Source organism: Osmerus eperlanus, chromosome 24, assembly GCF_963692335.1.
Source record: "Osmerus eperlanus chromosome 24, fOsmEpe2.1, whole genome shotgun sequence".
NCBI lineage: Eukaryota > Metazoa > Chordata > Actinopteri > Osmeriformes > Osmeridae > Osmerus > Osmerus eperlanus.
This window is the reverse complement of record NC_085041.1, coordinates 3065399-3082039: the sequence shown is the minus strand read 5'-3', so window position 1 is coordinate 3082039 and position 16641 is coordinate 3065399. Positions and strand designations below refer to the sequence as shown.

The following is a 16641-nucleotide window of genomic DNA, read 5'->3' as shown; positions in this document are numbered from 1 at the left end:
GGGCTGTACCTCCGACTCAACAGTGGGAATAATTCAATTTGGGGGCGGGGGGGGGGGTTTAAGATACATTTAACTGGTCGCATAAAATAAATGAAACTTGAATAACAAAAAAGTTGCATAAATGGCCTCATAAAATAAATGAAACCTCATCTTTAATTTCCACCCATTGCCGTGGGGCTCATTAGAATGCGGTAAAGATGAGTCACAGACTCATAATTACAATAACGGAGAAAACAAAAAAAGACAACGATGCCCTGAATGAATCCCACCTCTTTGCCTAGAACCCCCCCCCCCCCCTCCCCCACAGGTCGCAGTCAAAAAACAAGTGATTTCCTCTAGCAGGTCCGTTTTAGCCCTGTGTCTGACTCACCTGTCAGCTGCAGTCATGCTCAGCTGAGCCAGGCTCTCACACAGTTACTGGAGAACCGCAGAGAGTGGCTCACACACAGTAGCGCTCAGCTCAGAATAGCAAGGCTCATTTCAGGGCATGATGATGTTTAATATTTAATCTAGGTGCTCCTTGGAGCCTCCCCTTACCCCCTGCTACCTCTCGCCTCCTCTCCTCTGGTCTCTCTCTGCTCTGGTCTCTCTCTCCTCCTCTCCTCTGGTCTCTCTCTGCTCTGGTCTCTCTCTCCTCCTCTCCTCTGGTCTCTCTCTGCTCTGGTCTCTCTCTCCTCCTCTCCTCTGGTCTCTCTCTGCTCTGGTCTCTCTCTCCTCCTCTCCTCTGGTCTCTCTCTGCTCTGGTCTCTCTCTCCTCCTCTCCTCTGGTCTCTCTCCTGCTCTGGTTCTCTCTCTCCTCCTCTCCTCTGGTCTCTCTGCTCTGGTCTCTCTCTCCTCCTCTCCTCTGGTCTCTCTCTGCTCTGGTCTCTCTCTCCTCCTCTCCTCTGGTCTCTCTCTGCTCTGGTCTCTCTCTCCTCCTCTCCTCTGGTCTCTCTCTGCTCTGGTCTCTCTTTCCTCCTCTCCTCTGGTCTCTCTCCTCCTCTGTCTCTCTCTCTGCTCTGGTCTCTCTCCTCCCTCCTCTCCTCTGGTCTCTCTCTGCTATGGTCTCTCTCTGCTCTGGTCTCTCTCCTCCCCTCCTCTCCTCTGGTTCTCTCCTCCTCTCCTCTGGTCCTCTCTCTGCTCTGGTCTCTCTCCTCTCCTTTGGTCTCTCCTCCTCTCCTCTGGTCTCTCTCTGCTCTGGTCTCTCTCTCCTCCTCTCCTCTGGCCTCTCCCTCCTCTCGGCCTACTCTCTTCCTTGTCTCACGGCCTGTCTCTCCTCCCGTCATGCAGGGCAGAGAAGAAAGAGAGGTCTCGGCTGAAGATGGCCAAAGCCAGCCCAGGTCCGAGGAGAGAATGGTGAGTGAGCATCTGTACGACATCCATCCCTCCATCCTCACTGCGGTGGAGACCTTTCAGAATGTACATGATGCCAGGCTCCATCGGTGTCAAATCAATGATATTCTGCCGGCTCAAAGTGCTCACTCGGTTTCGTTGGAATGGATAGGTGTTTCCTCTGCACAGAGGTGAGCGCTTGTGAGTCAGTAGTCATATGATGGCACGCTCTCTCACACTCTCACTGTCGTCGAGCCGGTGTTGTCACCGTCACACGCACTGCTGAATGAGTCACTAGCCAGGCGCCACAAGACCTGCAAATGGATTATTATTTATAGAGACATGCGCACAAACACACACACGCATACACACAGACACATTGTGTGTGTCCCAGTAACAAGTGTGTCTTTTGTCTCTGGTGTGCTTTCCCCTGTGGTGACTCCCTTTCAGGACTCTGATGACAAAGGTAAGACATTCTTCACAGCTCCACACCCCCCCCCCCCCCCCACCCCCCGGGCTCTCAGAGACCCCCCCCCCCCCCCAGCTACCATATCACTTCTTCATCTGAACACCCATGAACACACCTGAGCACAGCTCAACACAGCAAAACACAGCTTCACCTGAACACAGCTCAACACGGCTTCACCTGAACACAGCTCAACACAGCTTCACCTGAACACAGCTCAGCACAGCTTCACCTGAACACAGCTCAGCACAGCTTCACCTGAACACAGCTCAGCACAGCTTCACCTGAACACAGCTCAACACAGCTTCACCTGAACACAGCTCAGCACAGCTTCACCTGAACACAGCTCAACACAGCTTCACCTGAACACAGCTCAACACAGCTTCACCTGAACACAGCTCAACACAGCTTCACCTGAACACAGCTAAACGGCAGCCGCTTAACTAGCTCGGGCTGTTGGGGGTGGACAGCAGAACAGCGGGGCCCTCACCCCCATCCTCCAGTCACTGTGACAGAGCCCAGCCACAGCCCAGCGCAGCCAATGACAGGGCTGCTGTTTGGACAGGAGGCAGCAGCATTGTTTAGCCTGTCAGTGGGGATGTGTGTGTGTGATCGGGGGGGGGGGGGGGGGGGGGGGGGGGGTGATGGTGTAGTGTGCAGTCCCAGTGATAACATTCATCCCCCACAACGACGTTCATCACTCCGAGCAAATGTTGAAAGGGCTATTTGCTATCAACAAATAGTGTGTGTGTGTGTGTGTGAGAGAGAGAGAGAGAGAGAGAGAGAGAGAGAGAGAGAAAGAGTCTAAAGTGCTGCGTCCACACCCTTATTTCCAGGACGTTGCTCACACTGCCCCCTGCTGGCAGGTCCCTGTCCGCTCCGTCTCCCTTAAGCGTGGGCTGGTTAACAGGGCTCCTCCGTGTGTGTTTATGTACGTCTGTCTCAGTTCAGTAGCATCTGTGTGTTTTTGAGTTGTGTGCGTTGATGTGTTGACCCTCCTCTGTTGTCACTTCCAGAGCATGTAACCTCTAATGCCAGCGATAGTGAGAGTAGCTGCCGTAAGTGTCATCCCTCCGACTCTCCCTCCGAATTTCCCCCCCCTCTCTCTCTTTCTCTGTCTTTTCCTGCGTGTGTGTGTGCTTGTGTGTGTGTGGTACTGAGTAAGAGCATGTCTGTATAGCGCACAGTATCCTGTGAGTTACAGAGCTGGAGTGTGCACATGCTTTCATCTGCACAGCTATTGGTTCTATCTCCGCAGCCTCTCTGCTGCTCTCTCTCTCCTGGTCTACACTCCTCTCTCTCTCTCTTTCTCTCTCTCTCTCTCTCTCTCTCCTGGTCTACACTCCTCTCTCTCTCTCTCTTTCTCTCTCTCTCTCTCTCTCCTGGTCTACACTCCTCTCTCTCTCTCTGTCTCTCTCTTTCTCTCCCCCCTCTCTCTTCTTTCTCTCTCCTCCCTCCCCTCTCCCTCGGGCCGCTGGGTAAAGTGCAGTGCCTGCTCTCTCTTTCTCTCTCCCTCTTTTTTTCCCTTTTTTCCCTCTTTCTCTATATTTCTCCCTTTGACCTTTTGTCTCTGCCCCTCCATCTCCCTCTCTCTCCCTCTCTCTCTCTCTCCCTCTCTCTCTCTCTCTCTCTCTCTCTCTCTCTCTCTCTCTCTCTCTCTCTCTCTCTCTCTCTCTCTCTCTCTATCTCTATCTGTCTCTCTCTCCCTCTCTCTCTCTCTCTCCCTCTCTCTCTCTCTCTCTCATATAAACAGCTGCTTCAGGATCCTCACCCAGCTGAGCCACACTCTTACACCCTGTCATGACAACTGGCTGGCCAAAGCAGAATCTTAACACACACACACACACCCACTGTATGCAGCATGCTGAGCACTTGCTCCACCGCGCACCACCCCTCTGTCCAAACACTTTGTCCTCCCTCCGTCAGGTGACCAGGAGGAGGGCGCCCTGACCTACCAGCCAGTCATGCAGCAGGAAGGTAAGCCCCTCCCACTTCTGACAGGACACAACCTGTTTTCTATCCCTCCTCCCTTTCTTCCTTCCTTCCTGTCCACCATTCCTCTTTTTCTATTTACACGAGGAAATGTTTTAATGATGTGCTAATGATGTAATGATGAGCTTTCGTCAAGTATCAACCTCCTACTGGATGTTGAATGTCATTGGTTCTTTACTGAGGGAGTAACACCCTCTGGTGGTTAGCGGGTGTAACAGCAGATTCCCTCCCTGGTCTCTCCCCAGTCAACTACACACGCCCTGTCATCATTCTCGGACCAATGAAAGACCGGATCAACGATGACCTCATCTCAGAGTTTCCTGAAAAGTTTGGGTCGTGTGTTCCCCGTGAGTAACTCTCCCCCTCTGCCCGGGTTTCCTGTTCCCGTAGAACACGGTTCCTCTGTTCCACCTCACCCGGCGGTTCCTCGACTGCATCAGGTCCTGAAGCCAGCTCTGTGTGTTTGCGTGTGTTTAGACACGACGCGTCCTAAGAGGGACTACGAGGTGGACGGGAGGGACTACCACTTCATGGCGTCCAGGGAGCTGATGGAGAAGGAGATCCAGGAGCACAAGTTCATCGAGGCGGGCCAGTACAACAGCCACCTGTACGGGACCAGCGTCCTGTCTGTCAAAGAGGTGGCCGACAAGGTGAGGAGAAGAGCAGGGGAGGGAGGAGGAGGGGGAGGGACGCCAGAGACGGGAGGAGGGAAAGGAAGGGAAGGGAGAGGGTGACAGGAGGAGGAGAGGAATCCGAGCGGAGGAGAGGAGAAATACAGCAGGGAAGGAGGAGAGAAGGGGATGTGAGGGAGAGTTGGAGATACACAGATATCAGGATGACTGTAATGCTCTTTCTCTCTCTCTCCCTCTCTCGCGCGCTCTTTCTCCCCTCTCTCCTTCTGTCTCTCTTTCTCCTGCTCTCTCTCTCCTTCTCTCTCACTCTCCCTCCCTCTCTCTCTCTCTCTCTCTCTCTCTCTCTCGTGCGCTCTTTCTCCCCTCTCTCCTTCTGTCTCTCTTTCTCCTGCTCTCTCTCTCTATCCCTCTCTCCCTCCCTCTATGTTTCTCTCTCCCCAGGGTAAACACTGTATCCTGGATGTGTCAGGCAACGCCATCAGACGCCTCCAGTTGGCCCAGCTCCATCCCATCGCCATCTTCATCAAACCCCGTTCCATAGAAAACATCATGTGAGTTCACCCTCACTTTTCTCCGACGGAACTCTTTGGCTCCGTCTAGTCGCGTCAGGGTGTGGGTCTTTGAACAAGCCTGGGTAGAGGGGGGGGGGGGGTTCTGGGAATTTGAGTTTCAGAAGATATAGGTTGTTTGGAAAGGTGGTATGTTACAGTCCATATTTTGAGCAAGTGTCTTAGACATCTCTGTCTCTCTATCTCTTTCCATCCCCTCCCCCTCCTCTTTCCATCCACCTCTCTCTCTCTCTCTCCTCTCTCTCCTTGTCTCTCTCTCTCTCCTTGTCTCTCTCTCTATGTAGGGAGATGAATAAGAGACTAACTGAAGAACAGGGGAGGAAGACGTTTGACCGAGCCTTGAAGCTGGAGTTGGAGTTCACCGAGCACTTCACTGGTGAGTCACACAACCGCTCCACACACACAGATCCTGCACACATCCGTGCACACATCTTAAAATAATCTACTGTACAGCTGGGATTGACCTCCCCCCCCCCATTTTTTTTCTCCTCCTCTCCACTTCTCTATTCTCAACTCTCCTTTATCCTCACATCCTCCTCTCGCCGATCCTCCTTTCATCTCCCTCCCGATTACCCTCTCCCCCCCTGCTCCCCTCCCCCCTCCTCCCCTGCCTCAGCCGCGGTTGAGGGGGGCTCTCTAGAGGAGGTGTACGAGCTGGTGAAGCAGATCATCGAGGAGCAATCGGGCCCCTTCATCTGGGTCCCCTCCAAGGAAAGGCTGTGAGAGGACAGAGACAGGGGAGACGCTCTACTTTCTCTTCTTCCTTTCTCTGGCTTCACTTGTTTTTATATTACAAACCGTACTCGGTGTGGTCACTGGCCCTCTCGCCCTCCGACCACACACACTCACACACACACACACACACAGTCACACACTCCAGAACACTGCACGTCTCACTTCGTGGTAGACACAGCAGTGTTTGCAACGATGATCACTTGACAGAGCTCCCTAAATCGGACACTCTCATATAAACATGTGCACACACACACACATGCCCTATACACACTCACGCTAATCGTGGTGGTCAGGTGGGACTCTGGTGTTTTACATGGGCTCTGGATCAGACACCTGTCACTTCTCAGGGGGAGGGGCTACGTGTCTGACCATCCGATTGGGGGAGATGAATATGGTACACTTCCTTAATGTTTAAGGAAAATGATTTAGGAGTAATATATATGCTGTATGAATATGTTTTTTCTTTTTCTTTGTTGTTGGTTTTTTTCATATTAATGAAAGTAAATGCATTCATGTATGGGTTTGTAAAGAAACAGTGACACAAAGAGGCTAACTTTTGCACGTTCTAGCTTTAAAGAGCATGTTTTTGGGCTGTATGATTTTGTTTCATCCACGTCTGGATGTCTGGTGGCTCCTGTAACCCTCCTCCCTGCCTGTGTCGGAAACACACCAACATCTGTGTGTCTCTCCACACACACACACGAGTGGATGCGTGTTGTGGCGTTCGACCGCCCCGAGGTTCAGCGAGTGTTGAAGTTCGGTTCTTCACTCCAGCACAATGAGCGGTCCCTCCCTCTCTCTCTCTCTCTCGCTCCCTCTCTCTCATCTTCCATCCAATCACATCCTCTCCCCAGCCAGACTGAGGCCCCAGAGGCCTCAGGGCATCTGTTTGTCCCCCTTCCGTAGGACCTGCCCTGGTCGTGTCCCCGGCTCCTTCAGCCCTGTCCTCTCAGGGACGACAGCCTCCGTGGAGGAAAGTCAGCGTCTGTTTCTAGTATCCAGGGGTTTGGCGAGAGGCGACGCGCCCAATAAGAAATACATGAGAGATTCTATTGTACACTGAGATTTGATTGGTTGCGCTCAGTCGACTGCCTATTTTGTTATAATGAAAGTCTATATGGAATTTTACTTTAAAAAAAAACTTTAAAGCATCTGGGGAACTTATTTTCTTTGCATCGTGGAAAGGATATTATAAATATTAATATATATATATATAAATATGACTATTTTCCTTTACTTTCCCCTTTTGATCATGTTGGTTGATAAGGGAGGTAGGACAGTTGGAGGGGGCTGGGCGGTGTACCAGTGGGCGGGGCCAGGGGTTATGAAACATCCAACCATGACCTTTCACCCCTGCTACCTGGGTTAGCCTGTGTTACTGATGCAGCCGTGGACAGCCACCACAGCTAGCTGTCCCCCTCCCTCCATCCCCCTTCATCGCTCCCTCCGTCTCATGAAGGCTGCGTCAGCTCTTTGTGTCATGTGATGTGCATGGTTAAAGCAATATTCGTTATTATAGGAAAACCAAGAGAGGGGAAGCGGTGGAGTGTCAGTGTGTTTGCCAAGGATTGCAGCAACATGTCATATCTTCAAGCTTCCACATAAGGCCAGACGGAGAGTGTGTGTGCGTGTGCGTGTGCATGTGTTTGTGTATGTCGACGAGTCTGTCCCTGGCTTGTGTCTTCAAGAGAAGTTCTGACCAAGCACCCTAAAGCACCACTCACCCAGCCGTCAGCGGGGGAGTGTCATCAGGGCAGGTCCCTTCCAGCCTGGACCCCCCCCCCCTCCCATCCCCCACCACCCAACAACACACAGAGATGATTGTTTGTTTTCTATCTGACTGCTTCCTTCCTCTGAAACACCTCTACTTCCTGTATGAATATGTATATAACACGTCCTGTTTCTTTCCACATGTCTGTCCCTATGAAGAGAACTGCCAATAAACTGTTTTATCAGAAGACTTTGTGGTAGGGGACTGTTTGTTAGCAAGACTAACGTAACCTCCTTGTGAGGTAGTACTGAAGTCACGCACACACACACACACACACCAACACACTCGTAAAGGGTATCCAGTTCATACGTACACTAAGGATGTAATAAAAAACGATAAAATGTGGATTGAGTTGTAAAGGTCAGATACAAGAAAAGATTAAAAAAAATATGATCCGGATAATGAACCCTCATATCCTACTGGTAGAAGTTGTAAAAAGGAAATATGCCGAAGCACAAAAAGCAACAAGAAAAAAGAACAGGGATTGCTGATGCTGGAATTATGCTTCAGGTGTAATAAAGTTTACGACAAAGAATGGAAACTGAAGACATAACGTTGATGTCCTGCGGTACACAGAATCACCAACAGTTTTCCATCGTTAGAACCTTTTTACTGGGGCACGTGCTCCAGTATAAATCTGCTGTTCCCCAGTAAAATCTAAAGTTTGAGTTTTAACAATTTACTTTATTAGTCAGTGCATTCATTTAGATTGATAATCCCGGAAAAAATATAAGCAGTATGTCAACAGCTGACAGGAGGAGACGAGACAGACTGATCAGGAAGGCCAGCGCTGTCCTAGGACGCCCCTTGGACACAGTGCAGGTGGTGGGAGAGAGGAGGATGATAGCAAAGCTATCATCAATGATGGACAATGAATCCCACCCTATGCAGGACTCTGTCTCTGCACTGAGCAGCTCCAGGACACTGTCTCTGCACTGAGCAGCTCCAGGACACTGTCTCTGCACTGAGCAGCTCCTTCAGCACCGGCTCCTTCACCCTAAGTGCGTGAAGGAGCGGTACCGCAGGTCCTTCCTTCCTGCTGCTGTCAGACTATACAACCAGCACTGCTCTACACACACAAACACACACAGGACTCAACCACTCTAAAGAAACTAATGGACACACTTAAAGGGCAAACTACTGTGCAATATTTACATTTATTTATTAATATTTGGTCTTCATATGCAACTGGTGCTATCTTTTTAAAATCTTTTTTATAATATCTCATACTTACTTTGTAAATAGTATGTATACTTCTGTCCACTTTGCTGCTGCAATGCCCGAATTTCCCCATTGTGGGACGAATAAAGGTTTATTTTATCTCTTCTGAGCTTGCCAAATAGCCACTGCAGCACGCACACTGAAGTCCAATGTGTAGGACTTGGCACACGAATCGAGGTAGGCTAAGAAAACATTACAAAACTAAAGAAAGTTTCTAAATTATAGGCCTACCGATCATCATATGTGGACTAAAACATAAAAACAATATTACATGAAGCTCAAAAAACTGTAATTGCGCTCAAATTATGGCGAAGAAAATGTGCGCGCTGGCATTAACTATAGTTTGGCAGATGTCCATGCCAAAGCTGATATCAAACTTGCGTCCCTGAACTGTTTTATAGTGGGTTAGGCAAGGTGAGTTTCTATAGCTTAATAGTGCATTGTGCGCAGCAAGCTTGAAAGAAGAAAAAAAGGGATATGAATAGGGGTCTGTGCCCCAGTAGAGTTGTATGTCTAACAACGCCTCTGCCTTGTCTTCTCATATTTACATGATGGTTTTTAGTCAACCTACACTTTCAATATACCAGAAACGCGTGCTTCATCTTTCAAATGAACATTGGTATTTTATCTGCGAATGAAAAAGAAATACCCAAAAGTCCAGAAGCGGTTGACAGTGGAAAAGCACCAGGTCAGCAGAGGGTGGGTTAACTTTCTCCAGTCAATGCCTTCAGTGTTTTGGTCTTGGCTACCGGCCATGTACTGATGGTAGGGACGTGTCATTCCAGGTAGACTGTGGGATCACAGGGTAAACACATCAGCAACACCAACTACAAAAGACAGAAGGACCAAGAAACGCCGCGTGGATTTCACAATTGAGCTGTAAATAAAGACTAAAAACTTTATTCATATCCGACGTCCGGATTTTGTCTTGGCATTTGGACTTTGAAGCTTGAGTCAGAGGTCAGGCAGTTATAAATACCAGCATTGAACAGCAAGTGAGGCATTTACGCACCAGGGTGATATCACTATGGCCATATGGATTCTATTCGGCTCTTTTTTTATGTTACTGCAAACTGGTAAGAAATGTTTTACATTTACATTTATGAATAGATAATTAGCAACAGTTTTTACAAAAATATTTTCTGCAACATATATTTTTTAAATGAAATATTTAGCCTAATAAATAATGTACTCTACATTTAGTCATTTAGCAGACGCTCTTATCCAGACTAAAACAAATTGCTGTAGGATAGATAAAACCATTTGTTACAAAATAATGGTAACTAGATAGAAACATTTGGATATACAATAGAAGACGAGAGAACCCTTAGGAATAAAGTTAACTTTAGGTTCTTTAGGGAACCCCTTTCAGGTAATTAAAAAGGTTCAGTCTGAAGGACAGTTTTTAAAGGGTTTTGCTATAGAAAATGACATACAATATTAAGAGAGGATTCAGGGGTAGGTGTATTGTGGATACAGTAGGCTACATTAACCTTGTGGTAGTTGTGCCCGAGTTTGAATTGAATTGCGGGTTATTCCTCTCTCCAGCCGCTGGTCAGACCAGTATACGGTGGTGCACCATCTCTACAGGGGAGGCGAAGAAATGTAACGCCATGTCGCAGGCCTTCACGAGCGCTTCAATCCGTCCGGAGCTCAAATGCGTCAGCGCTTGTGGAGGAATGCGCGCGGAAAATCATGGTGAGCGGAGGAGAGGGAGTATTTATTATCCATTTCAGAAAAGGGTTACTTGATCATTAGAAAATGATTACGAATATTGAAATACCGTTTTTTAAAACGTCACACGCAGGTGATGTATTAGGCTGAGAGTGAACTGAACGGTCTGGCATAACCAGGGCCGGCGCAAGCACCTTCAACAGATGTTTCAACAGCACCCCCCCCCCCTCCCCCCCCCCCCCTCCCCCCCCCCCCCCCACCCCCGGGAGCGCAAATCGGAGAGACGCCCCCCCGCCTCGGCGCCCTCTGCTGGTGGTGCGGGACGGTTAATTAATCGACGCACTTCGGAATTTGGCGCCCCTCTCTTCATGGCGCCCTAGGCGGTTGCCTAGTTCGCCTATAGCAAACGCCGGCCCTGGGCATAACCACCACTCTCTCTTGTTACACAGGAGAACACAGTGGACGCCTTCTCCGTGAACTCTAAGGACATCTACGAACTGGAGAAAACGGCTTCCTTCAAGATGGCAGCTGGGGAGTCGGACTCTGCAGGTAAGGAGCTCCTATCAGCCTTATCTGGTGGCTCTGGAAGCCTCGGGGGAACCTTGAACCCACACACAGAACAGTGACACAGTTAAGGCAGTACTGTGAACTGATCCACATCCAGGTTTACTGTTTACAACTCACTTGAACTCATGATAGAGAGGTGATTTGTTTTTTTATTGATCGTCAAATGTTCATTTTGATCCATGTGAACCAGGCCCCTAAACCAGACCCTTCATCAGACACTTGCAGTCGGTTCTTTCTGATCTGTGCCAAGTCACACTACCTCAGTCTAACCCATCAGCTCTGATACCTTGACCTTGACATCCGCAGGAGAGGGCACTGTGTACTATGCTGTTGCCGTGGTGAAGAAGGCGAACCCCAGCATCAACATCAACTCTCTGAGGGGCCGTAAGACGTGTCACACAGGCAAGGGCCGCACGGCCGGCTGGAACATGCCCCTGGGCTACCTGATAGACCAGGGCAAGATGTCCGTCATGGGCTGTAACATCTCTCAGGGTAGGATTCCCAACTCTCTCTCTCTCTCTCTCTCTCTCTCTCTCTCTCTCTCTCTCTCTCTCTCTCTCTCTCTCTCTCTCTCTCTCTCTCTCACACACACACACACAGGTGTGTTTCACACAGGTAAACACACAAACACCAATTTTATTTTTTATTTTTTACTGTTGTCCAAATGAAGTGTGTGTGAATGCTGTGTGTGTGTGTGTGTATTTCCAGGGGTGGCTGACTTCTTCAGCGCCAGCTGTATCCCGGGGGCGCAAGACGACCCCCCCTCCCTGTGTAAGCTGTGTGTGGGCAACGGGGCGGGGCAGCACGTGTGTGACATGACCACGGACGAGAAGTACTTCGCTTACAGCGGTGCCTTCAGGTATCACACACACACACACACACACAGACATACACACACACACAGACATGAACACACACACAGACACGCACAAAGTGTCATGGTGAGTGGTGGGGTAGGACCCAAGTGCAGGAGAGTCGGCAGGCATTGTCGAACAAAAGGGGTTTATTACTCAAAAGCCAGGGAAACAGATAGGGTACTCACAGGGACACAGGTAGTAAGGACAAGACAAAGACTGGACACAAAACAGAAACCTAAATACAGAACCAAACGACACACAGGTGGACACAGTGACGCTAACGAGAACGAGACACAGGTGAAGACAATGACAGGGAAACACTAGGGCAGGGCAAAATACTGAAACCGGGGGGGAGGGGGGGGGGGAGGGGGGAGGGGGGAGGGGGGGGGGGGGGCACGGTGCCCGGTGCCCGTGACACATAGATGCATTCATACTACATACACGCATGACATACTGTGGACACTTCCTGTAGGATTTGTTTCCAATATTCTTTCTTTCTGTCTTTCTCTCCTCTCACTCTTTTACTACTTGTTCTTCCGCTCTCTCTGTCTTTTCCTCTGTCTATTTTTCTCTCATTCTCTCTCTCATGTAGGTGCCTGGTTGAGGATGCAGGAGAGGTGGCCTTTGTAAAACACACAACTGTGGCGGAAAACACTGATGGTATGCTGATCTTCCTTTGCAACAGTCAGACAGACAGGCGAGGAGAGAAACAGGCTGCCAGCCAGTGAGACAGAGAAACTTGACAAAGAAAACTGGAAAAACAGATAGACAAAGAAACAGGCAGTTAGACAGACAAACAGAGAGATATACAGACAGACAGTATGGGATAGAAGGACAGACAGGTACCCTTCATGACCGCTGCTCTGTCTCAGGTAACGGGGATGTCTGGGCTCAGGGACTGAGGTCTTCCGACTACCAGCTGCTGTGCCGTGACGGGACGCGGGTGCCCGTCTCCGAGTACCGGCGCTGCCACCTGGTCAGGGTGCCAGCCCGTGGCATCGTGGTCCGCAACGACATCAGCAGCTCCCTGGTCTACCAGATGCTGAAAGATGGACTGGTGGGTAGGCTCTAGGCTCCTTGACTTGGTGTAGGTTGTCTATCGAGTCCTGGTTCCTGACTTGTGGGTTTTTTTTACTGGAATTGGTGTCCTAAGTTCTAACCCTGTGTTGGGGTACTCTTTCCGCCTGCAGCAGAAGTCCGGGTTCTCCATGTTCTCCTCGGTATACGGTACCAACCTGCTCTTCAGTGATTCGTCCACGCAGTTCCTGGAAGCTCGTTCTGAGGATCCTAAGGTGTGGATGGGAGACGTCTACCGCAACGCCCTGAGAGCCATGGACTGTAATCCTATTGGTGAGCCCTCCTCCTCTCCTCCTCTACACCTTCTCTCCTCCTCCTCTCCTCCTCCTCTCCTTCTCTCCACCTTCTCTCCTCGTCCTCCCCTCTCATCTTTCTCTTCTCCTCCTCTGCACCTTCTCATCCTTCTCCTGTCCTTCGATCCTCCACCCCTGCCTCCTCATCTTCTCCATCTTTGTCCTCCACGCTGTCCTCTGTGTGTGTGGGCGTGTGTGTGTTTGGGCGTGTGCTTTGTAAAACCCATCTGCGTGTGTTTCCAGAGGTCCCTGAAAGCCTGCGCTGGTGTGTGTTGTCGAGCGGGGAGCAGCATAAGTGTGCAGACATGGCCGTCGCCATACAGAGCAAGTCCCTGACCCCTGTCATCCAGTGTATTTATGGCTCATCAGTAGAAGATTGCATGAAGAAGATCCAGGTAGGATGTCATCGCATCGAGTCTTTTCCCAGCGACACATCTAAATGGTCTCGAGTCAGCTTTGTATTGAGGGTTAAACAGCAAACGTGTGTGTGTGTGTGTGTGTGTGTGTAGAACAAAGAAGCCGATGCCATCACTCTGGATGGAGGCTACATCTACACAGCAGGGAAGAGTTATGGTCTGGTTCCTGCCACCGGAGAAAGCTACACGGGTAGGAGCTACTGGATATCCAGTGTTACCCATAATCCCTCTTTCTCTGCTTCCTTCTTCATCACTATATTGTTCCTCGCTCTCTCTCGTTGTCCCTCTCTCTCTCGTTGTCTCTCTCCATCTCCCTCTAGGGGACTATGATGGTAGTATCTACTATTCGGTGGCAGTGGTGAAGAAGTCGAACCGGGGCATCCACACTCTGGACGACCTGAAGGGAAAGAGATCCTGCCACACAGGCTACGGTCGCACCGCCGGCTGGAACGTTCCCATGGCAACACTGATGGACAAGGGTATCATCCGATCCCAGCCGTGCGAGATACCTCAAGGTAGTGTGTGTGAGAGAGGGGTGTGTGTGTGTGGGGGGGGGGGGTGCACCGTGGTCTTCTGCAGTTTTTCCATCGTGTGTCTGACTGTCTCCTTATCTTTACCCATGATTCTTAGCGGCGGGAGAGTTCTTTAAGAGCAGCTGCGTCCCTGGGGCCAAACAGCCCGGTTTCCCTAGCAACCTGTGTGACCTCTGTATAGGGGACATCGCCGGAGAGAACAAATGTGTCAAGGACAAGGACCTGTATGACGGATACGTGGGAGCCTTCAGGTAAAGGACATCAAGTCCCACAATGCCCTGCTCTCACATACTCATCTCTGGGGCCAGCTGAACAGCTGTGTTAAAAAAAAAAACTATTCTACTCTATGTTCTGCTTGTGGTACTTGGAGTGTGTGACTGACCCGAGCTTTCATTCTGTCCAGGTGTTTAGCTTCAGGAGCAGGGGATGTGGCCTTCATCAAACACTCCACAGTCTTCCAAAACACTGACGGTACAAGCTGTGTGTGTGTGTGTGTGTCTGTGCAAGTGGGTTATTGTGTGAGTAAATGAACAACGTGTGTAGTATGAGTGAATAGTATGTGTCTGCACTAAACAACATTCCATGGACAATTTTCTGCAGATCATCTCCAGGTGCCACAATATTTCTCTTGAACAAAACGTGTAACTTGCGTGTGACAGGTAACTCTGAGGAGTCGTGGGCAGCGGACCTCAAGTCCTCCCAGTTCCAGCTGCTGTGTCCTCAGGGCTCCAGGGTGGAGGTGACTCAGTACCAGCACTGCAACCTGGCGCGTGTCCCCTCCCACGCCGTCATGGTACGACCCGACACCAACATCCATGCTGTCTTCGGCCTGCTGGACAGAGCCCAGGTAGGACTGTACCATCCTGCCCACAGCCAGGAGGGACGACAACCTCACTTTCATCATCCACACATCAAGTCAGACATTTAACGTTGTGTTCTGTAATGACAACATGCTCTCGCTCACTTATTGGCTCTCAGGGCTACTTTAAAGATGACGCAGGCACAGGCTTCCGGATGTTTGACTCGACCGGATATGAAGGAACCGACCTGATATTTAAAGACTCCACCGTTGCCCTGATCGGTGTGGCCGACAAGAAGACTTATGAGGACTGGCTGGGGCAGGAGTATATGCACTCTCTGACCAACATGGAGTGTACCTCCTCCAGTATAGGTACGCCACACTCCCACAAACCATATAGACACTGCTTTGACATCCACTCTTTCAGATAGATTCAGGTCATTCGGTTCAGTGATTTCTTGATGTTGTTTTCCCCCAGTGAGCTCCTCTGCCTCCCTGCTCCTGGTGGCTGTGCTCAGCTCTGCGCTCTCCTTCCCCTGGGCCTAGACACGTCTAGACCCTGGCCTTCTTCCCCTACCCCTGACCCCACGTCCCCCCTGCCCTCAGCTCCAACCAGTGCCACAGCCCCAGCCTCAACCCCTCCTCACCCCAGCCCCGCCTTGCCCCCGCCCCGCCTCGCCCCAGCCACATACCTAGCCCCAGCCTCAACCCCTCCTCGCCCCAGCCCCAGCCCGCCTCGCCCCCGCCCCGCCTCGCACCCAGCCACATCCCTAGCCCCAGCATCAACCCTTCCTCACCCCAGCCTCAACCCCTCCTCACCCTAGCCTCAACCCCTCCTCACCCCAGCCTCAACCCCTCCTCAACCCCTCCTCACCCCAGCCTCACCCCAGCCTCAACCCCGCCTCACCCTAGCCCCAGCCCGCCCTACCCACCCACTGCCCTCCAGTCCCATCTCTGTTTATTACCTACCACTCTTCAGCTACAATCACCATCAGTGCCTTTGAGCATGTCCTCTTGTCTTTTACAGTGATTGCTGACTACTCTACTAGATGAACTTGCACTTGTGGGTGTAAATGATTAAGGGGGGGGGACAACATGTTGAAGCTACTTTTTGACTTTTGGTGATGACCTCTGACCCTTGGACCAGAGGGCAGGGGGAACCCATTCAGTAAGAGAGATGACTTGTCGATGGCATTACTGAGGGTGACTGCCATATCAGTGCATATGCTTTTGCCTGTTACATGCTTTACTATACAGTGTTCTTTTTGTCTCTCTGGAGTCACTTTCTTATGCTTTACACTGACTACTGTACTACTTTAACGGGCACGCGCCATATCTGGGAATATGCCGTGCCCTGCACATGCTATGAGCTAATGCCATATCAGTGAATATGCACTAGTGTTGCACTGGGACCACATGATCTGTGTTTGTGTAATGCAGGATTTTTGTCAACAGGTGGTTTTCTTCATTTGTTTCTCCCCAAGTGGTACATACAAAATCAAAGGAAACCTTTGCACTTAGATTGACCATTAGATTTGTAGTTGTTTCTTAGCTCTGAATCTAATTACTGCTAATCACAGGCACAGTTTTAATATTCATTTATTTGGATCTAGCTGGTAGCTCCAGACATGCGGTCGTGTAGGTCGGCAGTTCCATTCGCGTTGGGGAGAATAGAATGACGAGAAACATCCGTCTGTATTTTAATATGCAACATATTTTGTGTCCAAG

The 16641-nt window shown here is 50.3% G+C and overlaps 2 protein-coding genes across 2 annotated transcripts in view; both read left to right on the top strand.

The window, feature by feature from the left end:
* dlg1a (discs large MAGUK scaffold protein 1a) overlaps window positions 1-7665 on the top strand; it is a 59762-nt gene extending 52097 nt beyond the window's left edge. Inside the window, exons 16-24 of the mRNA XM_062450104.1 lie at window positions 1183-1335; window positions 1762-1777; window positions 2794-2835; window positions 3704-3754; window positions 4015-4116; window positions 4247-4419; window positions 4843-4952; window positions 5255-5346; window positions 5587-7665. Coding sequence (XP_062306088.1) covers window positions 1183-1335; window positions 1762-1777; window positions 2794-2835; window positions 3704-3754; window positions 4015-4116; window positions 4247-4419; window positions 4843-4952; window positions 5255-5346; window positions 5587-5693 — 846 coding nt within the window. The 3' untranslated portion in view covers window positions 5694-7665. The remainder of the gene's footprint in view (window positions 1-1182; window positions 1336-1761; window positions 1778-2793; window positions 2836-3703; window positions 3755-4014; window positions 4117-4246; window positions 4420-4842; window positions 4953-5254; window positions 5347-5586) is intronic.
* meltf (melanotransferrin) lies at window positions 6414-15560 on the top strand. The gene is given in 18 exon segments (XM_062450103.1): window positions 6414-6460; window positions 6612-6682; window positions 10246-10366; window positions 10368-10395; window positions 10821-10920; window positions 11245-11430; window positions 11647-11797; window positions 12388-12455; window positions 12668-12852; window positions 12986-13145; window positions 13409-13560; window positions 13675-13771; window positions 13902-14096; window positions 14212-14365; window positions 14518-14585; window positions 14774-14961; window positions 15093-15285; window positions 15392-15560. Coding segments are annotated over 18 exon segments (2232 nt in total). The 3' UTR covers window positions 15460-15560.
* The last annotated feature ends 1081 nt before the right edge of the window (window positions 15561-16641 follow it).